This window comes from Larus michahellis, chromosome 1 (assembly GCF_964199755.1).
Source record: "Larus michahellis chromosome 1, bLarMic1.1, whole genome shotgun sequence".
Classification (NCBI taxonomy): domain Eukaryota; kingdom Metazoa; phylum Chordata; class Aves; order Charadriiformes; family Laridae; genus Larus; species Larus michahellis.
The window spans coordinates 157,120,390-157,146,272 of record NC_133896.1 but is presented as its reverse complement, the minus strand read 5'-3'; the positions used below and the strand labels follow the sequence as shown (position 1 = coordinate 157,146,272).

The window sequence follows — 25,883 nt, the reverse complement described above, 5'->3', positions numbered from 1 at the left end:
ATCAATTAAATTTTTTAAAATGCATTGAGGAGTTTTGACACAATGTTTTGGACCAAACACCTCCAAAATATAGAAGCCGAACATTCACAATAATGCTAATTAGCGGCATCAAGAGCGGCAGAACTTTTCTGCTTGAGCTTGCTGACAGAAGCAAGAGAAGTGCTAACATCCTCGAGGTCGTCACAGAGTCAAGTGTAAAGATACCTATATTAATGCAACTTTTCAAGACATCGTGAAATGGTACTGTATATACTTCCCACCAAAAGAAGAACAAAGTTTAAGCCTCGGGGTCAAAGGAATTAAACCTGAAATAGAATTTTAAAGTTGGTCAATTAAACCTTTGAGTAACAAGATACTTAAAGGGTCCTCTTCCGAAAGCAAAACAGTTTCTGTGCTGATCATGCACATTTGCAAGCATCACAAATTCAACATAATTACCCTTCCTACTCTCTTACTTGAGCAAGTCCATTAAATGCCTGATAAAGTCTCCTTGACCAAGCAGTAAGTAGCGCCTCATGGCCTGCATGTGTTCTAGTAAATTGTACTTCTTATTGAGAACATCCAGCAGGTATTTGCTGGTCTCAAAATAAGCTGCATCAATTTTCTCTTGAAATGCATTTTCCAGATCTGTGAACAAATCAGCAGCTAAACCAAAAAAAAAAAAAAAAAAAAGAGAGAGAAAAAAGTTAAAATTAAATAAGTATTTTTCAAAAATTGAGGCAAACAAGCTTTGGAATTGAAATACACAAGCAGATAAATTGCTATTTATTCTGGTCTACTATGTTACACATTTGGCACAGCCAAAGTGAAAGCAAGTCTAAACCAGCCCATACTTCAACAGTATTATTTCAATCTGTGCCCAGCTTGTACTTTCCAGTAAGAGCTCACATTATTTCATCACTTTTACATAGAAAGTGAAGGTTTTTTTGCTTGCTGAAATACTGCAGTTTACAGAATCAAATAATTTGAAGGAGACCTAAAAGCTCAGAGTTAGGGAAAGGCTTTGTTGGGGGGGATCTAAATCAGAAGTCACTCTAAGGTGGGGGGGGGAGAAGAGAAATCAAAACATCAGTCAGAACATTCAACAGAAAAGAGTTCCTACCTAGAAGTCAGAATGAGAGAGGGAATATGCTTGCATTATCTGGGGGACAGACATTAACCTGATGTTTTCTTCTCCACCTTTAACGCATGGCAATTTGGGGGCAGAAAGTAGGACACTGCCCTTTAGTGGGAAGCGTATTTCACTCTTTTGTACAACTACAAGCTTATTAAGAAAGGAACTGCCATAAGGCTGTTACAAGACAGCAAGAAGTGTGGCCTTTTCAGGCAACGTGGAGCAAAACTCCAAATACTGGACTGCGAACTATCATGAGATTCAGACCTTCCTCAGCATTAAAGGATACACTCCACTTTCAACAATTTTTAATTATGCAACTATTGTTCTAAAAGCAAAAAAATAAAGATCCAGGTACCAAACTAGCGTAGGATTAGTTTCAACTTGTACTGTAGACAGGAAAGATTAAAACCAAGCTTCATGTTGTTCTGACGAGATTCAGCCTCAATTAATAAAATGCTTTTACATTGAAGAAATAAACAGTGCTTCTAACAAAGAAGTCACTCCTTAATGAGGGAAACCTCACAATGTCTGGTTCAATGATATTCCCTGAGGTTTCCAAACTCTCATTCAGCAACCTGTGAAGCTCTCCATAAGACACGAAGTGCAAGCATATGAAGAGATATCTAAGAGATGACATTATTGTAATGTATTGCTGTGCTCAAAATCCCTACACTAGGAAAATACTACTTAGTCAAGTAACACGCATCGCACTTAGGAGATGTGAAAATTAATACAGCCTGTAGTAATACAGCCTGTAGTAATACAGCCTGTAGTAAGGAATCCTCAAAGTGTCCTTTCCAGCCACTGACAGCAAACCAGGAGAGACAACTCACCAAGGTCTCTGCTCACTCTGGTCAAGGCAGAGATCTGGTGTGATCTGATAAAGCAATTCTTGCACTGCTCAGGCAACAAAGCACACAGCAGTGTTCCCGCTGCTGGGAAAAAGGGAAAAACATCAGATTGTGTAAATGCACTCTGGTATAGGGCAACAGGGCAGTGAGAATGTCCAATCAATTGTGACTTTCATGTAGTCTTTCCCAGTCAGCAGATCCTGTCCTCTTAACTGCTGTCTTCAAAAGATGGGTTCAAGTGTGGCTGCTTGCATGCATAGCGGTACCAGCTATCAGATCTGCCACGTGGCTTCACTGCTGGCTTTAGACAAAGAAGGAAGAACTTCCAGCAGGGGAAGAAGAACTAAAAGAGGAGTTTCACAGACAGAACACAGTAAGTTACAACACCTCAGTGGTCTGCTCCTGCAAGTGTCTTTCCACAAGATGCTGTGAGCCTAATGGGCAAAGCAAAAGCGGGAACAAGCCAGCCCAAAAAGAGTTATGAGCTAATACCTTCAGTGGCTGGCCACAGAGGTTTGGCCTAGGATTGGCTGAAGGCACAGGCAAAGCCAACAGGCAGCAGGCAATTGCCTAGTTTCCCCATGGCAAGCCTACCAAGTCCCACATGCTGGTCCTGCCTCCACTCAAGTAGGTGTGAGCGTGTGTAAGGCAGTACCTATGCCTGAAGACACATGAACCAGCCTCAAATTCTTGTTAACCCAAGCAGAAAAAAAGCCTTTCCTCTCTCCTTAGTACTGCCCCTTGCCTTGAGGGAAGTGACCTGGCCACAGCCCTTCATCTCTGAGAAAGGAAAATTCAAGTGTACATGTGTACCTGTAACGCATCATCTCTGCATACATGCACCATCCCTGTTTTAACATTCAAAACTACTAAAAAGGGTTGCTTGCATCAACAAACAAGAGGTCTAGGCACAAGTTTTTAAAGCTGTGCAAAATTATCTCAGGACACTGTGAAAGCTAGAAACGGATGAAGAAAGGATCAGGCAAAAAGCACTGACAGACAGATCCATGAGTTGCTACTGAACGTAGTAGTGTCACGCAATTCCTGGTTCAGAAGTTCCCATACAGTGGACAGCTAGAGGCTGAAGCTGGGATCACTTCATCTGCCTTCTTTACCGTCCTTCTTCCCCAAATGTCTGCTACAGTCCTGCGTCAGACAAGATGACCAACTTCTACACTGTTCTACATCTCTGACTTCCTGTTTTAATACTCGTTCAGACAGTTTTTTTACATCTTGATTACTTCAGCATCAAAAGGACATTGGGGAAACACGAAGTCAAGGTTCCAAAGCAAATTAATGACATAAAAAATACCACCAAACCAATGAAACTTACAGATCTATAATGAGAAAAAAGCATCCAGAATTCGGGCTGGCATTCTAGCTTTCCATCGTCTTACACTAAGCAATTATCTGAAGGAACTTTGAGGATATTGTCAAATGGCAAAAACAAGGAGGACAGGATGCATTTCCAAAATCATAGACACGGAACGTTCTTTCTGGATTGAATGGGTAAAATGCCCTAAATACAAATGCAGTTTCATGCAGAATTAAGGCAGTGCAATACTACGAGGTATTTAGGCTACAGACTATAAGCTCAGCACGCCTTCAGCACGCTGCAGATATAGTGCACCATTTCCGAAACTAGACTTCTATGTGAACTGGTATTCTCAGCACTTAAAATAATGTACTTGCTTTGCAGCTCTCATCCCCTACATAATAGGGAACCTGTATTTGTGCAGACCTTCCATTCAATCAAGGAGAGAGAAACACAAGTGCAAATTAAAAAAAAATATTGGAAAAGCATGGCCATAAACACTGTGTAAAGTGGTGAAAGCACTGTAGCCAAAGGATGTTTTCACCTTTTTCATGAGTAGCCGGCAAGATGATGGTTCAAATGCATTTACAGCCCTTATTCACTTAACCCTGACCCCTCTCTGCACTTTAAACGCATCTTTGACTAGGCAAGCAGTGTGCAGGGTACAAAAATCACATTATTAGATGACATATTCTTGCAGATGTTAATGGAATTTTATTATTAGAACACCTTTCATGGAGGTACTCATGCTAAAAGTCCATGCTGTGAAGAGTTAATATAAAAACTAATCCAAGGTTAATTTGGAGGGGGAAAAAAAAGAAAAACACGAAAAGACAATCCTACAAACCAAGCTTCGAAGTTACATATAATAAAGTCATATTTGAGAACAAGAATAACAGAAAAGATATTATACAAAATGTGAAAAAGTACAAAGAAGGATGTTCTTAGAAAACTAAGTAAAGAACTTGTCAGAAAACCAAATGTTTAGACAATTCTTCCCTTAGCAAAAGCTGAATATACTAGCAGGACATCATTATACTTTTAAAAACCTTACCTTCTTTGCTAAATATTTACACATAAAGACTCCTTGTTTTAGATGTTTATTCTTTGCTGTCTTTCATCACAACAGTGCTAACTTAATTGCAAAGAGTATGCCACCAAAGAATAAACCCAAATGGTATATAAGCTCTAATTCATTAAAACTGAAATCTCTTCTAAAGAGAAAGAAATAATCTAAAGGAATTCTAATAGTCTAGCTTTGTTTTAAAGTTCAACAGCTGGCAACCCCACTTTTAAGTAATCTTCAAAAAGAATTTTGCTAACCTTCCACACTCAATTTTCTTCCGACATACTACACTGGTAGAGTGCATTTACAGAAAGGCTTCTGTCCCGCCTGTTTTTACTGCTCATTCTTTTATTTACAACTAATGGCTTATTTATTAATTTTTAATCACAGAATTAATTCAGTATTATTATGGAATCGTATGATGAAGTATATCTGATGAGAAGTCACAAGCATTAAGTTCTTACTGCAGCACGCAAGAATATCCCTTCTCCCACCCTATCCCTCCCAACAAAAGTCAGCTGAAAGCAGGTTGATCGTAACTAGTTTCATTCAGAAATCCAGCACATTAACAACCATCCAGCAAACCTATCAAATTAAGAAAAGAAAACCACACATGTGCATTTTCATACATCTTTTGTAAAATGCAAGCATCCATTAAACACCTACATTTTAGGGCAAATGGGACTTTTCTATCCCTTTCCACCCCACTATCCAAAATGTCAGTTTACAGTCTAAACCACATGTTGTACAAAGCTCAGTTCAAAGGGAAGAAGTTGACTAACACAGATACTCTACCATCTTTTGAAGACTCTGCAGACTTTGCTACAGCAATCATCTTTGTGGATGGAGTTTGATCGTGACAAACTTGATGCAAGAAGTTTATGGATTTTCCTATTAGGAGGACCTGAACACAAAAGGATTATTCTTAATGTTTTGTAAGTGATTTGCATATAAGAAAAAAAAGCAAAACCAAACAAAGCCACACACAAACACCAGGACAGGATATTTTGTCATCTTTCTGTGCTCTTACTTTCACAATCCCAACCACAGCAATCCAGAAATTCAATACAAACATAGAAAGGTTTTAAACATAACCTTCTTTTTCTCTCATGACATCTCCCTAAACAAAGTTTATCAGTTAGAGAATGGAAAGGAGAAACAGTCTTATAGTCTTCCTCAGCAAGCAATTTTATTAATATAGCTATTCTTAAGATGATTTATTGTTAAATTTGGTCTCTATTTTATTAGTGGAAATCTAAACAGCAGTATAGGGCCAACAAATCATCAGAAGTTTAACTTTTGAATTCATACCTTTTTTGATTGCTCCATTGTAATAAAAGAAGGGATCATTGATTTCCTCAAAGTGTATTTGTCATGCCACAACCGATCAGTTTTAACTGTAGGGTCTGAAGCTACAAAAAACTGCAGATTGAAATAAATATTAAAACCAAGAGATGAATGTAAACTTTCTCCCACTGTGCTTCATTTCTGTATTCAGAAAACTGTAAAAGTATTTCTGAGTTGTTATTTTAACTAAAAAAGGAAAAAAAAATGTTCATAGATAACACACAGAGTTATCCTGGCAATTGATATGTAAATTGTATGTTGACCAATATGAACTCTGAAGAAAAAAGTTAAAGAACAGCTCACATAATTTAATCTGCTGCGTATGTTAGGAAACCTTGACTACCTCAGGGTAAAGTGTACTATCTGTAAAATATCCACTATGAAATACAGATACAAATAGCATTTTCCAGCAATTAATTATACAGTTAGGAGATAAAGCTCAGAATATAAGTAAAATATGCTTTTATTTTACTGGTTCTATTTTTACTCAAGCCTCTTTGGATTTCCTCCTATTTTAACAGATGCAGAATTGCAGGAAGAAAAAACAACCAAAAAAAACCACCAAACCCAAGAAATCCTGCAATTGAACTGGTGATCAAATGCTAAGGTCTGTCAACTCCACGCAAGAGAATACTTTCATTTGTAAGAAACTAAAACTTCAGGATTAGTTCTGTTAAAGTGACTTGTGGATGGATTCTGTCCTCGTCCTGTCAAACAAGATAACCATTTTTTGGACAAGAACTTTCTTCACTGCCTCCAATATAATTTTCACCAAGAATGGTCAGCTGTCTTTTGTTCAAAACCTGTGTCTATGGTATGAAAATTGTAGCTTTCAGTATACCACATCCAACAGCGATTTTCAGTATTAAGAATGCTCTTACAGCCCACATGTACATTTTTAAACAAAGAGTTGAAAGCTAATGAATGATTTAAAAACGAAAAAAGACAACACCTCGCATGTCTGAGGTATAGCTGGAAAAAAATGTAAAGTCTGTTTTACACTTCCAGCCATAAAGGTTCATAGACATTTCACCCAAGTCTCCTAATGCTGACCTTAAAGATCAGCTGTGGGTGATATTTGTACTCATTTTAATTTTGACTCAGGTAAACAGTTACAGAAATCAGCACATTTCACACTCGAGTGAAGTTACTCAGACATGTCTCAGAAGTGCTCAATTCATCTTAAAAAATGATTCTTTGGCTTCTGGGAACCAGAAAAAAAGTCACTTTAACAAGACTGTACCGATTGGAGACAGGAAAAAGAGTTGGGAGGACTTAAAAAGGCGTAAAAACATTTCTAAGAAGAAAAGGGAGTTACTAGAACTTGCTGTTACAGAAGTCAGAACCAATAACTCTGTAGAGTTTCTAGAGGAACACTGGAACCATAAACCTCTTCTACCCACTGTGACAAACTGAAGTTATTTATGAAGCTGAGGATAACAGTAGATAGTCTGTAAAGTAGAATATTCTGAACTTTATTCCAAATACAAGCCTTGCAAATAACTCTGCATACATTACTATGGTTACACTAAGCAAGAAAAGACAGAGATGATTTTGTCTCTCTTCAGAAGCAAGAATCTATCGTTAGTCCACTATTCTGCCTCTACTAAACAGACCCAGGATATGATTCATTGAAGACAATATACTGCATCATTGCAACCTCCAGACATCACACTGACTGAATCCATGAAGAGAGTCACATTTCATGTTGGTATTGTATACATTACTCACTCATATGTTATATGTTTCCATCACAGTCTACTTTTCAAATTCTTCTCCAATCTTCCCACAGATTATACTCCCACAAAGCAAACAAACAGAGGTAAAATATTTATTGTATGAGATACATTACCTCATGGTATGTATCCTCCAGCTCTCCATCATAAATCCAGCGATAAAGGAAATTCAGTACAGGATGGGATACTAGGCCAAGAATGTGCTGAACCAGAGATCTCATGTAGGGATCTCCTGTTTTAGTATAGGCATGAACTGCTGAGGCTAGTTCACCCCCTTTTCTCCCTGTAAGATCATAAGGGAGGGGAACAGAAATGTATGAAGGAAAAATATATACACCACACTTAAATTCAGCAGCCATCGATTTTAATTAGTCATATTCTAAAATGTAGCAAAAGCACATTTTTTTTAACATTGACAGGGTATTCCTAGGTTTTAAGACATGAATCATTAATCTCACCGAAGTACTAAGCGCAGTTCTCTGACATTCTATTCTGTCTACTTTATGGTAGCTTGGAGGAATGCAAATTTCAAGATATCAGTTCACACACAAAAGTTTGACTTTATGCTTCTTTTCTTCCCCACCGCCCGCACCAGAATAGCATTAAAGGAGTCTCAGTATGTTTTCCTTCTCTCCTGTACTTGACTGTCTCTCTCAGATGCTCTGTGTGCATACATACACATTTGTTTTTCAAAATAGTTACCAATTCCAATAATCAACATAAAACAGATGTTGCATGTTTTTCTTGTTCAAGATACTCTTTCCAAAGGGCCACAATCTCCATTACTTTTCAAAGACAGAAAGCTGAAGCATGCCTCAAGGAGGAGCATAGCCTACAGGCTGGTTACTGGCCAAAGTTTTGGCTAACTCCGACACCACTCCTCAGCCCTTTCTTGGGGATTCTCAACACAGCCACACACTATTTGCAGATTTGTAAAGTTTCAGTGCTTCACATGAATCTGCAGACAAGTTGCAAATCACTCCTATATGCCATCATATAGAGAGGAATAGGGCAATACTCATACACAGTGAAGAGAACTGACTCAAAAATTTCACACTGTATCAGTGGGAGTTTTCCAGTGTAGCATTACTGGAAAGATGACTAAAATTGAATAACTGGAAACTGCAAAAAGTGTGTGCCTAAAATTTGAAGGATTTCTCAAGTACATTCAGGTTTAAAAAAAAAAAGTCCAGAAAGTGTAAGTATATCAAAAAAGTCCTATAATTCATCACATTTTTGCTTAAACTAACAGGGAGAGAATCCTGTGGATTAGCTACTCAAAAATTTCTAAAACGTAACAGTAATATTACTGAGATCCACTTTTGGCATGCACAACCACTCAAAGTTACACAACTTCTCCAGAAATGTTAAACGAATGTTAAACAGACCTTGACAGTGATCAACAAGTGCTGCAAGAGTCTTTAATCTTATTTTAGGATCATACGTCCAGACTAGAAGACGGCGAAGTGTTAAACTGCTCTCAAGTCCCAAATTCACTCCCTGATCATCTTCCAATTGCAACTGATCAAATTAGAAACAGAAAGACATATCAAAGAATAAAAATGGCAAAACAGAGGCAGAACTGCTGTTTCATAGTTTTTGCTCTGAAGCTAGCTTTTTATTAATACACTTGAAATAGCAAGTATTATATGTTCTTGCATTAAATCATTGGGCCAAAACCCTGGAGCCCCACAAGTGGAAATACAGAAACAAGTGCCGGTGAAAGGACAGAGACAAACAGAAGTGTAAGACGTCAGACAGAGCACAAATGACAAGAAAGTTAAAGAAAGCAAGGTGATAGACAGATAGTCACAAAAGGAGAGAAGGGCAAAGGAAAAAAGAGCAGAGAACCTGAAAGACAGCAAATACTCGCCAGAGAAATGGTCAGAAAAGAGTAAAGAAAAACATCTAAAGGAAAGGAGGGGTGTAGGAAGTAAAATTTCTATTACCGCACAGCCAGCTTACTTTAGTTCAACATGGCACAAATTCTGTTCAATACCTTCCTCCAGAAGCCATCAAAACTTAAGTTAGGTATATAGCAAGATTAAGGAATTGCTACCGTTGAATAAAGCATCAAAAGCTATGATAAGAAAAATCTGTCACAATGTGACTACCATGAATCTTCCAATATGACAGAAAATGAAAGCCAAATATTTGCATCTGAGATGCACATCTCATACAAGTACAGATGGGCAAGAACACAAGAACACAACCTAAGAATACAGAAGCAAGTTCCTAGAGCAGTCCAAGCAGACAAACTCTTACAAAAGATGCTCTATTTCTTCCTGTATGCCACCACTCCATGCTTCCAGGTCTAGCACATTTTTTTGCCAAATACAATGTATCAATTAAACTTAAGACTAGTGTCATCCACATTAGCTCAACCTTAAAGACAGTAAAATTCATAAGCTTCTTGACGCTCCTGCATATCCATGTTTTGGGGGGGGTTGTTTCTTTGTTTTTTTAAACTCATCTTGGAAAAAGATGGAAATTGGCAATGACAAGAAAGATATATAAGGAAGAACTGCCATTTGTCTTTAAGGAAGAGATTATAAACTTACATCTTCATCATGAAAGTTTTAAAGAGGTTGACAATTTGAAAACAGTCCAGAAGGAAAAGACCTGAAAAGCTTATGGAATAGTACACAGTACACTCAGGAACACTCTTTCAGAGGCAGAAACATGTTTGGGGGAAGCTCTGAAGACATAATATGAAGTTATAGAGAGAAAGACGACACAGAACCCTTTGATGAGATTCTTGTTACATACTACTATGCCTGAACTGCTAACTGGAACTGCAGCTAACAACTCCTAACCTGGCAGCCTGTACGATCTCCTGAATACAAGAATGCAGAATGCACTCAATTCCAAGACATAATTTTCTACATGTTTTCATGCAACTGAAAGTTACAGTTTTGTAAAGAAAGTGTCTTTCAAAAAAGTAGACTTTTTCCATCGCTTTTTATTTTAAAATTGATGAGACACCAAGCTCACCTCTGGGATAATCTGGCACAAGTCTTGAGAATGCTAACTTCTTTAAGATTTCTGCTCCATCAGTTATGAACATAAGAAATGCCACCCTCTGTCAGAACCCTGGCTAGATGAACTACTACTCTATCTCCAATAATGACAAAAGGAAGTCCTACACGAGAAGACAAGCAAAGCTGACCCCTCTCTGCAGCCTGTCCCCCTTGGGCTCCTTGCAGCCCAGTTGCAGCATTCAGGATGTCAGAGGATGCTCAGCCCTTCTAATAGCAGTTTAAGACCTGCCTTCCATGAATTTTATTACTCCTTTTTCAACCTGTTGAGACTGTCTCTTGCCTGGGACATTTCACTCTGCCTTACCCTTGTCAACAACATCAATTAAAACCAGTGTCAGCACTTGTCTTTGGTACACACTACTGACCCTTCTCCTTCCTGCAACGTGAAATTGTGCTTCCCAGCCTTCATGTCACAAGAGAGTCTCTCCTCCACTGTTGGGCCTCCTTCCTTTCTTTCACAGACTTTGGGGAGGAATCTTGCCAGGGACTTCTTGAAAATCCTCTGGGACGTCCTTTAGTCAGGTGCTGAGAGACATCCCCAGAAACTCCAGTCCACTAGTGCAGTAAAACTTTACATTACAGACACTGTATTGACTGTTCCCTACCAGAATGCATTTAATCAATGTGCTCAATACACTCATGAACTCTAACACCAGAGATTAATCTGGCAAGGAACATGAAGAGCAACAAGGAAAGCAGTAAAACGAAGAGTGGGAAAAATGTGGATCCAAATACTGAGTAGTGCTGTGAAAGCGGTGACGGGAAAAGTGGAAAAGGCTGAGGTGCTCGGTGCCTTCTATGCCTTGTTTTTGGTAAGACTTGCCTTTGGGAATACCAGAAGTCACCTCAGATCAGACGGGAAGTCTGGAACAAGAGATGTACTCCGAGTGGAGAAAGATCAGGTTAGGGAACATTAAAAAAATTGGATGTACCTAAGTCTATGAGACCTGATGGGATGCACCCAAAAGTGCTGAGGGAGCTGGCCAACGTCAGTGCAAGACCACTCTTGATTATCTTTGCAACATCATAGCAATTACAGGAGGTTCCTGACGACCGGGAAAAAGCAAATGTCACTCCTCTCTTCAAGACGGAGGATACGTAGAACTACACACCAGTAACACTCACCTCATTCCCTGGGATGCTGACAGAGCAACTAATCCTGGAAACCATTTCCAAACACACGGAGGACAAAAAACATTTCTCAGGAAGAAAAGCTCAGGAAAAGAAGGAGGAACATTTGTGGTGATGGAGTTTGTCTTCCCAAGCAAGTGTTAAGTCCTGATGCACTGCTTGCCAGGAAGTGACTGGACATCTGCCTGCTGATGGGAAGTCATGAATGAATTCCGTACTTTGCTTTGCTTGCACGCACGGCTTTTGCTTTCCCTATTAAACTGTCACTAATTTGATTGACTTGTCTTTTTGCCTTCCTTCTCTTTTCTCCCCATTCCCCAAGAGACAGGGAATGAGAGAGCGAGAGGCTGGGTGGGTGTTTGGCTGCTGGCCAGGGCCAACCACAAAGGCAAAAGCAGTTTGAAAATAAGTGATGCCAGAACTTTCCTTTCATTTTCCCCTTACATGCTTCCCCTCCCACCAGACTCATCTCTTCTTTTGAAAGGTTTAGCGGAGCAGGAAAGGTAGAGGAAGCTGCATTTCAAAGAAGTCATAAATATTTCCATAGTCAAGAAGTTTTATAAGAATTCAAAGCTCCAGCAAACTAAGAGAGCAAACCTATTTTGGACTGAGTAGGAAATAATTATAAAAGAGTAACTGGATAGTAGCCAGGAAAAACAAGCAAAATTTAGTATGTCAGACGTTCCAAAAGTCAGGAATGTTAAAGAACAGCAAGGTGAGTCAAAAGAAATAGATGCTCTGTAAACACTTAGAGAAGCCTATGACTTAAACTACAGATTTTTTTAAGTGAGAATTTTAAATGACATTTTAATTTAACTTTAGGTCAATTCTCAGAATAAATTTCAATCAATTACAAATAATGAACTCCTCAAAAGTCCCATATAAAAAAAAATAAGCAGGAGAAAAACATATCTAATTTTTATTTTAAAGATAGCATCTAGCAGACAAACTGCAAGATTATCAGCACTAAGTTGGTCTACACATCACAGAAAAACAATAAAACACTGAAAGACCTTATTCTTTCAATACAATGGAAGGGACAAGGAAAATACACTGTCCCACACAGAACAAAAAGTTGGAACTGTCGTTACTAGCTGCTGAACCACGCATTGCTTGAAATACAGAAAGATTTTTTTTTTTCTCCCTCCAAAGATGTGTCATACTGTTTGGGATTTGAATGATAAAGATACCACACAAGATGAAACTGAGAAAAAGGATGCAAAAAAGGGACAGAGGCTTAGAAATACACATTCTATTCCTTGCTTATGTAATACACCAAACAATGGTGAATTTCTAAAGGAAAAATATTAATTGGTACATATATCCAAGAGTAAGAAATGTACAAGTTACAGAGAATTGTGCCCACTGTAAATAAACTGCTGTACATTCTTCCCTTTCTAACAGGGTACCTAGGCATATCTTTTAGGAGATATTCAGATAATGTAAAGCAAAATAAGAAAGTTAAATAAAAATCACTTAACTTACCTGAGAATGTAAAACAGACAGAAGCCTGTAGTATTCTTTAAGTTCCTGATGTAAGGCTGCACAAAAACTCTGTATAAGGAGAAAAAAAGAGAACAAAAGGGAAAAAAAATCAGGAAAAGCTTTCTGGTTTAATCTAGAATAACTTTTATCCTATCGCCACACCGTGAAGGTAGTTAAAAATTTCCTAAAAGGATCAAGCTACAAGTTTCCGCACAAAGGCAAACTCTTAGAAAACTGGCCAATGTATAAGTGCTTCCCTAAGAGATGCACAGACCTTTTCCAAGAATATATACACGTTGTCAAGTAACTTGGTTTCTTGCTGTCTCATTTCTATCAACAGATTAAACTATGAGAAGCTTAATTCTCAAAATAAATATATCATCTCAATAAAGACATTAATATAGGGATGTGCAAATCATAACGTGACCCAGAAGAAATTTTCTTTAATAATTATGTAAAATACAGTATGTAATAAAGTAATAGAGCTTCATTTTCAAGAAGGCCTCTAATAACCGAACACAGAAGTTAAGCAACCATCATTGTATTTACAGTATAGACTGGATGACATGAACAAGAAAACACAATGCTCATAAAAGATTACTCCCAGTAAGTGCTCTGGATTAAGTACTCTACATTTTTGGCATTTTATCAATTGACAGTCGTATATGATTCTTCACTTGACTTGGAAGAAATTAATAATACTTAAGTATATCCTAAGAAATCTGTAAAATGTGCAGAAGTTAAAAGGCCTGAACTAAAGCAAAAATTCTTCTTTGTAAAACAATTCTAAACACAGCTACTTTGGGCTGTTTAAAATTAAATAAATAAAGGTATATTTTAAAAACAGTTCCTGAAAGAATACTTGTTTAGTAACAGATAGTTTTCCACAGTTTGAGGTTCTGGGGGTTTGCTTTGTTTTTGTAATGTTGTTAACCTAACATACAGACTGGAAAAAAAAATAAATCGTGCAACACATTTTATAAAACAGGATTAAAAATATGGCTCAATAGTTTTGGACTGAGTTGAAAAATTTGAACTGTAGGCACTTTTAGGGTTTTTTTAAATTGTTTCGTTGGTTTTTTGAAAAGTATTCCCTGCACACAAACAAATTCTTCAGAACTGATCTCTTAATCAATTCTAAGCTAATGATTTTGCTATCTACTTCAACAGACTTTTTTTTAATAGGAAATTCCCCAGGACTTTTCTCTCAACGCCTTTTAAAATCATCACAGTCAAAGCAATTTGGAAAAAATATGGAAAACTTCACAAAAAGAACCCAAGAGCTTAAAGTAAAATATTTATTCACTGGAGTATGTACAAGGGAGAAACCATTACTACAAGCACAAGGAGAAATTAAATCTTCTTTCTGCTAAGAGGCCTACCTGTTAAGAGGCTAAGAAGCCTAGAAGAAAAAAAAAAATCATTAATCTTGCCATTGTATCCTTTATAAAGAAAGAGGGTTCCTTTCTTCAACTCAACATTATACGTTAGAAAGAAATTTGAAATTCATTTTATTCCAGAGGATACTGAAGGGAAAAAAAGAATCAAAAAACCTTGCATGTAATGCCACTTTTCATTTCTTCTCACTTGCTTCTTCAGTACATTTTCGAATCTATTAAAGTAGCACTTGCCAAGATAGTAGGCAGAGTAGAGCCTCCAAAAAAACATTCAAAGGCACTATACATCTACTCAAAAAGTTAGAACAGCAATCACTGACTTTAGTAGCCAAAAGGATTTAGGATCTAAATGATCATCAACTTTTCAGAGCAGCTTTAGAAGTGAAAATTTACAACCAGTGCCAATTCCTGCATCACAAACTACAGATCCTTTGTTTCCCAAACTGTTACAGAAAACTGGACATTATCCTAGAATTCTGATTTGGTCTACAGCAAAAGAGAATTCAGGAAGGAAACAGAATGCTTGTTCAAGAGAAAAAAAGTAAAGTGCCCACTACCTCAACTGGATCTAAATGGGCAAAATGTCAAACTATAAGGCAACTTATATTTCACAGCTGATTTCTGAGACTTTTTCCTTTCTGAGAACAAAGTAGACCTTCAATACTAAGCAGCAAAGGTAGAAGAATATAATGTTAAAGTGTAGTATCTCTACTCCTAATGATTGTCAATACCTGACATTTTGCATGGTGAAAACAGTCACCAGAATCATAATAAAAAAGGTGACAGACAGTTTATCCTACCTGTAGTTTGAATAAGGGTTTATGCAAGCATTCTTTAAAAACATTAAGCGAAAGTTGCCTTAGAATGCAGCTTGTGCTAAATTCTTAATGCGGTGTGTAGCACCTGAAATTGTCAGCTATTAAAGCCATGAAGACCAATGGTATATACTCTTTTCGCCCAGATACTGACAGCAGGAGGAGAATATATGGTTTTATTTGTACGCTTACATCCTAGAAATACAGTAAGTGCTTGCCACAAGCAAAATTAACAGCATTAGAGCTATGCAGATTCAGCTAACTAACTGCACAGCCTTCTGCACAGGATCCAAAACCTGCATATGGTAGCTGAGATATTGCACATTTAAATTCACTGAAGAATTAAAGTTCTCCCCTTGCAGTAAACTTGGAGATTAAAGCCAGAGAACAGTAAAAATACGCATAAGCAGGAAACTACTAGATAAAGAATAGGAAACTTCACCCAGATATAAGGGGGAGAGTCTGAAGAAAACGCATATACAGTAGCACTACCATATAAAACATGGAAATTAGCATTGGATCACTATAAAAGTAATTATTTATATGTAACTAAAAGGGTTACTTAGAATAAGAGACAGAAGGGAACAGAATAAAACATTAGAAAAGTAGGAAGCACTACAGTGTCTCTACTGACCTCTTAAGAAAAATAAGATTGAAGGGAGAAGCACTTCAATTTCTTGGCAGATTAGGTAGAATGTTATGGCTAGAGGCAAGGATAACATTTCTGTCGACTCAGAAGGGATAATATCCAGTTTTACAGAGGGAGCAAGTGAGAGGAAACGGGAATGCCTTAGCAGTAAATGTGGTTTTGGGTATTACAGCAGCTGTGAAGTTACTGTAGACTACAAATCATGATGATGAAACCTATAAAAACAAAAATTAGTATTCTTTTCATGCTGTATTCAAAAGAAAGTGCAGAAGATAATGGGCTATTTGCATTTTATGTAAGTTAGTGCAGTATTAACACATGAACATCAACATCAGCTAACATGAGTGTCTCCTGTAGAGGTCACTAACAACCGAATTGGGATTAATTAGCTCAGGGATGTCACCATCCCATTTAAGCAATATTTTTATTTACTAACATGCATGAGTACTTAAAAAAAAAAATAATTAAAAAAAAAGGAGATTAAGAAAAGGAAGCTATACATGAGACTTTTGAGCAACAAATGATGGGGGCAACTCCTTCTTATGACCAAAAAGAGCAAATTCCTTTCCCTTGCCTTCAGACTATGACCCATACCAAAAGAGGCAGTCCATAAAAGGAGTAAATCAAAGGATGAATGATCCAAGCTCAAAAGTTTATGCACCATTCTAGTACTGCATTTTACTCAGTAGTTTCTAAGGGAAACAAGACCAAAACATTGTAGCAAAACCAATTTTTTAGCTGACCTACCTGTCCCACAAGTCCAAATGCACGATCCAAACTCCTCTGGTCTGTGTATTTTCTTATTTTATTATGTAGCCATCCCAATTCTGCAAGTCTACTTGTAGTATCTCTGAGAGATTTGGACAAGCTCACCTACAAAGTTAACAGAAACAATAACTTGCAATTAAGTCAAATCTACCATGCCAATACTTGTTTCTTCATGAAAGCCCCTCTTTCTCATAAAACAAGCCAGTTCAGGAAATAATCATTTTACGTTCTACAGCGGAGACAGTATCAAAAAAGCAGACAACCATGCACCTGTCATTAAATTTATACACGTAAGCACTGAAAAGGAAGCAGCAACAAACTATTGGAAACTTTGTGACCTTCCCTTTTGGAAATCTTAATGTAAAAGTATTTATACATTGGGCATTTGACCTATACATTTTTACATTTGGCAATTATGTCAGTAACAAAAAAGTCTTCAAAAAAGAGGAAGCAATCTGAAATTTTATGACGTAGAATCACACTTCATCTTATCCTGATAATCAGGAAGACTGAAAACAATAGAGCTATGGGAGTCAGGGACTGAAACTAATGAAGAGACCTAAAGAAAATGGTTACTACTACCAGTGAAACAAACCTTTAACAGAAGACAATGCCAGACTAGGTATCAGGAAACAAAACTTACAGAATCCAAATTCCAAGTTTAAATCCAATCCACCAGTAACAGCTTTTATAAGCTATTTAATCACATGTCCCTCTGAGCTCTTCTAGTCCGTTTCTACCTTTTTTTGTGCCAGGTATCTCACTTCACCCGTCAAGCCTGCCTTAGTCCCAACACCCTACTTAACTACTACTACAATTTTAATCTGAATCAGCATTTTTCTTCCTTTAAATTACCAACACATTCATCTTGTTCCTCTTGTTCTTACTTGAGATTTGCTTCTACAACATGTTGTCACATTACCCAAGACAACCACCATCAAGTTTTCAAAATTTTATTGGGCAAAGACAAAACAATCCGACTGATAAAACAAACAATCTGACTGATACATTAGGCCAAGCGGCAGAGATTGACTCTTGCCGACAGCAACTGGTCCTATTCCATCTCTACAGACAATTTTAACTCGGAGAGCCAGCTGGAACTGTCCAAACCAGAGCAAGGAAGTGCATTAACAAGCTAAACAGATTGCCAAAGAACGAGAAATCAAGCTCATTCATTCAGCCTTCTAGTTAGCAGTACAGGCATTCTCCAAGATAAAAATCAGCTACAGAGTGTGTCAGCCACAGCAGTGTGGGCTTGAACCAGCCCCACCAATTGGTTGTAAGACCAGAGTTCAGTCCCTGGCCCTCTTGTTTAGATACACGGGCACAGGTTTAACTTCTTGAACAACTTCTATAGGATAAATTCTAGCCCAAAGAAGCACAATTGGACAGAGAAACTCTACCCGCAACTAAAGAGATGACATAAGAACTATTTAGAATTCTGCAACTACAGAGTGCTTGGCAAGCATTAAGTACAATACACATCCGCTGGAATCAAATGAGGAACAAGCAAAATTGGCTTAGTGTTATTACACCTGTATCTCCTAGATCAAATCAGAAGCCGCTAGCTTATACAGTGCTGAATGTCACCAACAGGCCTAATATTAATGTTGACATTAGAACACATTCTGGCAGGAGTAAGAGCTTGGAAAGTGTGTTTCTTTCTGGAAAAAGCAGACTGTGTACAATGACATCTTCTTTGTGCAGCTGAGGGAAAACTACATATTTTGGCTACTTTTCTGCCTAATATGCAGTCAACACAGCTAGAGGAGGTATGACCTTGGTCCTCCTTGTTCCTCAGAAAAAGCTGCAGCTCTAGTCAGTCAAATAACTTCATCTTCACTGGGTCCAGTATCTCAGGACAAGTGGCAATAAGGAAAAAGGACAGAAGACAACTGACTTCACAAGCATAACTGAAGACATAAAGTTCTCAGGAAAAAGCATACTATCCACAAGCCATGTGAATAATCAAACTCACTGTAGTAACAGAATTAGGAGTACAAACTAAAACAGGTTTTCACCTACTTGATATGAAAACTACACAGCAAACTACTGAAACTCATAGTGCAATTTTGCAATCACTGATTAAGTTTCCTCCACATACACCTCGAAAAATATATTATGCTACCTTTCCTTTGCCATATGTAATCTAACCTATATATATGGAACATAATTAGCTCAGTACAGGTGTTGAGGAATTACAAACTCTGCAGCATCTACAGGGGCAGAAGATGACATCCTTAAAAATTTTAAGAGGTAACTGATTTAACAAGATTTAAGTTTTCTATTTTCCCCTCCACAAAGCATCCCTAAAGTCATCGTAAAATTACAGGGAACTGTAAATGAAATACAAGTCACCATACTGTACCTTTCCCTCCACTTTATAGCAATTTTCAGAATTGCACATTTTGATGTTTTTGCCATCTATTCCCTGGAAGACATACAAAACATCTCTTACAAGGTTTGCTTCAGTTATTTCAACAGAGCCTAGAAAGAAGAAGGAAAAAAAAAGACAACCAGTATTTAGATTTGTTGGGACAATTAGTTTTGGTTACAACTTCAAAAAGCTATTTAGAAGCCTAGCCAAAAAAAGAAAACAGAAAGCCTGTGTTTATAACCTATAAAGAAATGTTTTAAGTCCTCTTAACAACCTGAAAGCCAAGAATTCCTTTTACCTGCCTCTACTGATACCTGGGATACTCTCAGAGCAGGTCTGCTTGTATGATACAGGGCATGTTCTATTTTATCCAACACATCAGCCAGTTCTTAAACTTGTTATTTTTTCTGATTCAATCACCAGTGTAAGTTCTGAAACAAGCATCATAATAACTTTACCTTTCTTTGAACAAACAGCTGAAGTTGTTAAATGGGACTTACAGAACAATCTCTTCAACATTCAGCTAGGAAAACAAGAGTTAATCCTGCAGGAAGAGCTGCTTGTTTAAAATTGGTTTTCAATCACATATGCTACTGCTCAATGAAAAGATTGATCAAAACCAGACTGCCAGCTGCGGAACAGCTATAGAGCTGGCAAACAGAAAAGTGTAAATTACATTTCTGAAGACAGATATACTTTTTATTTAGTAAAGCTTTTGCTATTGCAGCATACAGTTTGGTTCTGGCTCATATCTCTAGTTAGAGGTTAGATTATGTTTGAGATTTAGGATATTCACTGATTTAAAGGAAACAGAAGACTGAAAAACGTGCTGTGGGGGTCACTGAAACTACTCCCACCTTTTAAGAGTGAAAGAGCACCATCTGCTTTTGTAACTTATCAAGAATGAAACAATTTCAACAACGACTATCCAGAAACTGAGATGCTACAACTTGCTTCTCCCAAATTTGACAGCACTCTCTTAACTGCTTTCCTCCCCAACAATTCACTTTCCCAGAATAAATACAAGAAAAAAATTCTCTTCTTATTTTGACAAAAGTAGCCATCACCTCAAGATGCTGTTTAAAACTCAGACTCCCCTTATAATACCAAGAGGTGCATGAGAGTAGCTGGCCCCTTTTAGGGGCTCTTAGTGAAATGGCAAAAGACTCAAGTGCACGTTTCTTTAATTGGTAAATAATACAACAGGTTTTAATATCAACCATACAATGCTCCTGATTATACTGTCTGTGTAGGTGTAGCAATAAGAAAGCTCCAATTAACAGCAACCAACTTTAGAAGAAAAACCCCCACTTTTAATTAGTTAAAAGAATTTCATATTCATAGAAATGTATCTTCTTGACAATAGCCTTTTATATTCTGAATGCACTCCTACTTCTATTTCTACATCAACAAGTGACTACATTTAAGACAACTGTCAGTCCTTATACCCAGCCACATAAGAATCAGGATCACAGCTGCTGGCTGACTGAATGAAACAAGTTTATACCGTTCTTTATGGCAATTAGTACAACAAAAATAAGAGGCAGTGCTAGATTTTATATAATTTTATATATTTTTCTGTATTTATATATACTATATATATCATATATAAAAATAATAGATATTTATATGTATTCTATATATATACACACATACACATACACAGTCCTCTTGCACATCAGCAGTATTGTTAATTAGGTTCTAAATGCCAAATGCTGCCCTCAGATATACCAGTACAACTCTGGTCTGTAAACTGTTGCTTCGTGCACTGTTACTCAAAGATGCAGGGGCTGGCAGATAGACTTTATTTTAGCTTCTGGGTATCCACGCTTCTTTATATAGGAGTTATTTAAAAAAAAATTCTCTTATCTTTCTTTGCCAGAGAGTAACAGGAGTGTAGGATGACATCATCTGCCGTTAGCTCTCTTATTTAGAAAAGTCTGCCACTTTTACAGTAAAAGTAGAGTGGGCTGAAACTTGCACAGTTGCCGCAGAGATCATATGTTTAATAATTTCTCCTTAGTTACACTTGTGTAAATTCAGAATAGATCCTCCAGGCAGCAGTTTCAAGTCTACAGCCATTTAATCAAGGAAATAAAGCAGTAATATTTATATCTTTTTTATTTTATTGACAGTATTTTATGTCAATTGCTCTAAATACAACCACCATAAACAGTGCACTAACTTAAAGAAAAAATAGTTTTAAGAGCTCTGTATTCCAGTGCACATTTCCAAGCTTTAAAAGACAGAATCACAAGCGGGTGTCTATATCAACAAGTTCTATTCATTGAGCTCACTTTCTGACTTCCTAAAAGCAGTAGCATCTTCTGATCAACAAAAAAGTGATCATTACTCACAAACCACAATCACTTGATTTTGACAAACACTGCAATGAAGTCGGTCTTTTAAGAGGACCAGAACACATTACCAAACCAATCACTGCAAAAAGAAATTAACAACCAGCCAAAGAGACTGTGGCCAAATATATTACTCTTGCATATTTGCCTCTATCCTTCTATCGAATACATTCTAGCAAAATGCTCCTCTAAAAATTCAACATACTATAAAACTATTTCAAAATCATTAAAAAAAAAGGAGCATACAGATGACAATTGTAAAAAGTTATCTTTAACAAAAGCATCTTTGCTCACCACTTGTATCTCCTTCTCGCCTTGACCTTGGCACACCACGGGAGACAGCATTTGAAAAGCCTTTTGAGGTAGCGCTTTGTAAAGAAGGCTGGCTTGCAGTCAGAGTCCACGCGAGACGGGACCCTAATTGCTGACGGAGGCAATCTCCAACGCCTGGAGCTTGATAGGATTGTCTAAAAAGACAAAAGGACGAAACACCTTTAAAAACTTCGATTCTATACACATCACCTGGTTTGGGGTATGCAAAGTTTGAAAAATGCCCCAAGTTTGAGTTTGGTTTTTGTGGATGTTTCATTTGTGGGTTTTGTTTATGAAGGGACCTTAAAAAAGGGTGCAGAACATACAAGCAACTTATTGTCTCCCATAAGGCTACACTTTCAAAAAAAACCCAACTGTAGAAAAGAAAGGAGATACAATTTTGACAGATACAATTTCATACCAAAGACTGACTTTGTTCCCACTGAAATGTGTAGATATGCTGAAATGGATTAAAAGTGAAGTCAACTATAATAATAATAAACAACAGTCATAATAAGCAACAAATATTTAGGTTTTGTTATTACTTGAAACTGTAGTTACATGCCAAACAACTAAAGGAAAACAGAGAAAGAGGAGAAAGTTCATTTTCCTGCCAGTCTACTGTTTAGGATAGTTTGTATGAAGTGCCTGAAGATGTGATCAAGGAGGGACATCTAGACAAGTTCCAATTTCACTCCTTCTCAAATTTGTCAATTCTTCTCACAAAAATAGCCTTAAATGCGAAAAACGTTAAGACTAGAAGTTAACTTTCTGATTATTTCCTTATCATGACAGTGAAAAATAAAGCAAAGAAAAATTTGCAAGGGATTTTTGCTTCTGACCATTCCTCCTTGCTCCCCCAGCTGAACATAAACATTTGGAAATAGACACATATTTTTTAAAAAATAAATTAATTCCACAAAGCTGTGAAAGCACAGTTGCAGGGAGAGATGGAACTCTCCATGGAAAAAAAAGTTGAGGAACGCCTCTCCTCTCTCAACCACCACATCATAACTCACGGGATGGTCACACATCGTACTTACATGACCGTAGCTAATGAACAAGAACACAGCCTGCAAGACAGAGCAACTCTCTTGTGCTTAGCATTTGTAACACCTCAACTAGAATAAAACACTGAATTTAGGCTGTTGCCCTTCAAGAAGAATGTACCCTAGAAACAAAGGGAAACATGTACAAAGAGAAGTTCAGGAGGAATGAAGCACACAAAAAGATCTAATTTGGGTTGCCCAGCTCATAGTCTGCAGGACTAAAGAGCAGTGGAATTGCTATAAAATGGAACAGTCTGAACAGGTCAGACCAAGAATATTTCAGGAACAGGGTGATATTTTTAAGCAAGCAGATATATGAAATAACCTCACTGACATACCTTTCTATACTGTATCAGGATTATATAATGGTTGAGGTTCGAAGGCACCTCCGGAGATCACCTTCTCCAACCCTCCTGCTTAAAGTAGGCTTAACTAGAGAAGGTTCCCCAGTGCATTGTCCAGTCATGTTTTGACTATTTTCAAGCATAGCCTCTCTGGGCAACCCCTTTCAGTGTTTCACAACATCCCCCCTGCCCCCAAACACACATCCCGCTGTTTTCCCTAAATGAGGATACTTCACCCAGTATGCAAAAACCAATCAACACACTGAGTTATTTGTCTTCGGTTCTGCTGAATTAGGCGTCAGGCATTTAACAGCCAGCACAGTACACATTTCCGACAGTCCAATATTTATAGTGGTGAGAAAGCCAATCACATCCTGGGCTGCATCAAAAGAAGCGTGGCCAGCAGGTCGAGGGAGGTGATTCTGCCCCTCTACTCTGCTCTCGTGAGACCCCACCTGGAGTATTGTGTCCAGCTCTGGAGTCCTCCACACAGGAAGGACATGGACCTGTTGGAACGGGTCCAGAGGAGGGTCACAAAGATGCTCAGAGTGCTGGAGCACCTCTCCTGTGAAGACAGGCTGAGAGAGTTGGGGTTGTTCAGCCAGGAGAAGAGAAGGCTCCGGGGAGACCTTATAGCAGCCTTCCAGTACTTAAAGGGGGCCTACAGAAAAGATGGGGAGGGACTCTTCATCAGGGAGTGGAACGATAGGACGAGGGGTAACGGTTTTAAACTGAAAGAGGGGAGATTTAGATTAGATATTAGGACGAAATTCTTTCCTGTGAGGGTGGTGAGACACTGGAACAGGTTGCCCAGAGAAGTTGTGGATGCCCCATCCCTGGAAGTGTTCGAGGCCAGGCTGGATGGGGCTTTGAGCAGCCTGGTCTAGTGGGAGGTGTTCCTGCTCATGGCAGGGGGTTGGAACTAGGTGATCTCTAAGGTCCTTTCCAAACCAACCATTCTATAAGATACAGCTGATCGGTGAGCTACAGTTCCTTTACCACCCCTCATCATACATACGCATTCAAGTCAATGTTTTAAACATTTTGTGAGATCCCCCTAATTAGAGTGGTCATTATTTACAAGAGGGCGTGTGTTTTAGCATTGTAATCTCCTAAGAGTCCTCTCGGACACACTCTTATCTAGACTCCACTCCAAAGACTATACGTCTCGTCATCCTATACTTAGATCAGAGGCGGGGAAGGTAGTCCCTCTGTGGGTCTTGTTCGCCTTCAATAAGCTCTCGGTATGGTAATCCTTCAACAATTCAATTTCTTTGATCTAAGTTTTGGTTAATTGTTTTTACATGTAGTCCAGGTGGATGTGCAAGGACACAATTAAGTTTAATTTAATCATTTCTGCATGTAGTCCAGGTGCAAAAGGCCCACTTAAGTTTTAATTTCAGGAGTTCAGCTGAAGTTCAATTACAATTTTATACAAAGTGCTTATGTAACTTTTTATCCATATTCTTTTGACATCACCACATAAGTTTTTTTTTTTCCCTTATGTTTAACTGGTATTCCCAGCCTTAAAAGTTTTGCCAATTACCTCTTTATCTTTCCCTGGGCACTACGAAGAAAAGTCTGGCTCAGTCTTCTCTACTCCCTTGGTCAGGTATAATCACACAGCTAAGATCCCCCGAGCATTTCCTTCTCCAGGCTAAATAGTCCCAGCTCTCCCAGCCTCCCCTCATATATCAGATGCTCCAACCCCTTAACTAGTTTTGTCATTCCTTCTCCAGGCTCTCTTCAGTCTGTCCGTGTCTTTTTTTGTACCATAACTGGACCTAGCATTTCAGATGTGTTCTCACCAGTAGCGAGCAGAGATGAAGGTTTACCTCCTTCAGCCTCCTGGTGATGTTCTACCTAATGCAGCCCAGGAGGCTGTTGGCCGCCTCTGCCACACTTTGCACACTCATGTTCAACTTGGTGCCTACCAGGAACTCCAGGACCCTTTCTGCAGAGCTGCTTTGCAACCAGTCAGTCCCCGGTATGTACTGGTGCCTGGGGTTATTCCTCCCCAGGTCCAGGACTTTGTTGAACTTCAGACTCCTGTCAGCACATTTCTGGAGCCTACTGAGGTCCTTCTAAACAGCAGCTAAAGCACCTGCTTTATCAACCACTCCTCCCTGTTTTGTATCATCTGCAAAATTGCTCTGTCTCATAAAGTGAGATGAAGGTGTACAGGATCCAGCTCCCAGGCTACACCATTAGTGATCAGGCTCTCAGTGGACTTTGTATCACTCATCATAATCCTTTGGGCCTAGCAGGTGAGTCAGTTTTCAGTCCACCTTACTGTCACCTTATCTAGTCCATATTTTATTAAGTTTGTCAATAAGGACATTACAAGCAGACAGTGTCAAAAATCTTACTAAAGTTGTAATAAACAACATTAACTGCTCTCCCCTTGTCCACCAAGTCAGTGATCTCATCATAGAAGGTTGTAAGATATGTCTTCCCTTTTTTAAGTCTGTGCTGACTACTTGTAGTCCCCCTCTTGTCCTTCATCTGTCTGGAAATGATTTCCATGATTAGGTGCTCCTCCAACACCTTCCCAGGTGTTGAGGTGAGGCTAACCAGCCTGTAGTTCCTGGCTCCTTCTTCCTGAACAAAGTAGCAACATTCGATTTCTTCCAGTCCTCAGGAACGTCACGCAGTTGCCCTGTTTCAAACATTATGAAGAATAGCCTCACAATGACAGTGGTCAGCTCCCTCACGTCTCATGGGCC

The 25,883-nt window shown here is 38.3% G+C and overlaps 1 protein-coding gene across 1 annotated transcript in view; it reads right to left on the bottom strand.

Moving 5' to 3' along the window:
* The window catches only part of TUBGCP3 (tubulin gamma complex component 3), a 56,144-nt gene that overhangs the window by 9,020 nt on the left and 21,241 nt on the right, over window positions 1-25,883 (bottom strand). Inside the window, exons 6-14 of the mRNA XM_074561299.1 lie at window positions 21,747-21,919; window positions 19,087-19,205; window positions 16,698-16,823; window positions 13,090-13,158; window positions 8,821-8,953; window positions 7,549-7,715; window positions 5,661-5,771; window positions 5,145-5,253; window positions 456-645 (exon numbers count right to left, since the gene is read on the bottom strand). Coding sequence (XP_074417400.1) covers window positions 456-645; window positions 5,145-5,253; window positions 5,661-5,771; window positions 7,549-7,715; window positions 8,821-8,953; window positions 13,090-13,158; window positions 16,698-16,823; window positions 19,087-19,205; window positions 21,747-21,919 — 1,197 coding nt within the window. The remainder of the gene's footprint in view (window positions 1-455; window positions 646-5,144; window positions 5,254-5,660; window positions 5,772-7,548; window positions 7,716-8,820; window positions 8,954-13,089; window positions 13,159-16,697; window positions 16,824-19,086; window positions 19,206-21,746; window positions 21,920-25,883) is intronic.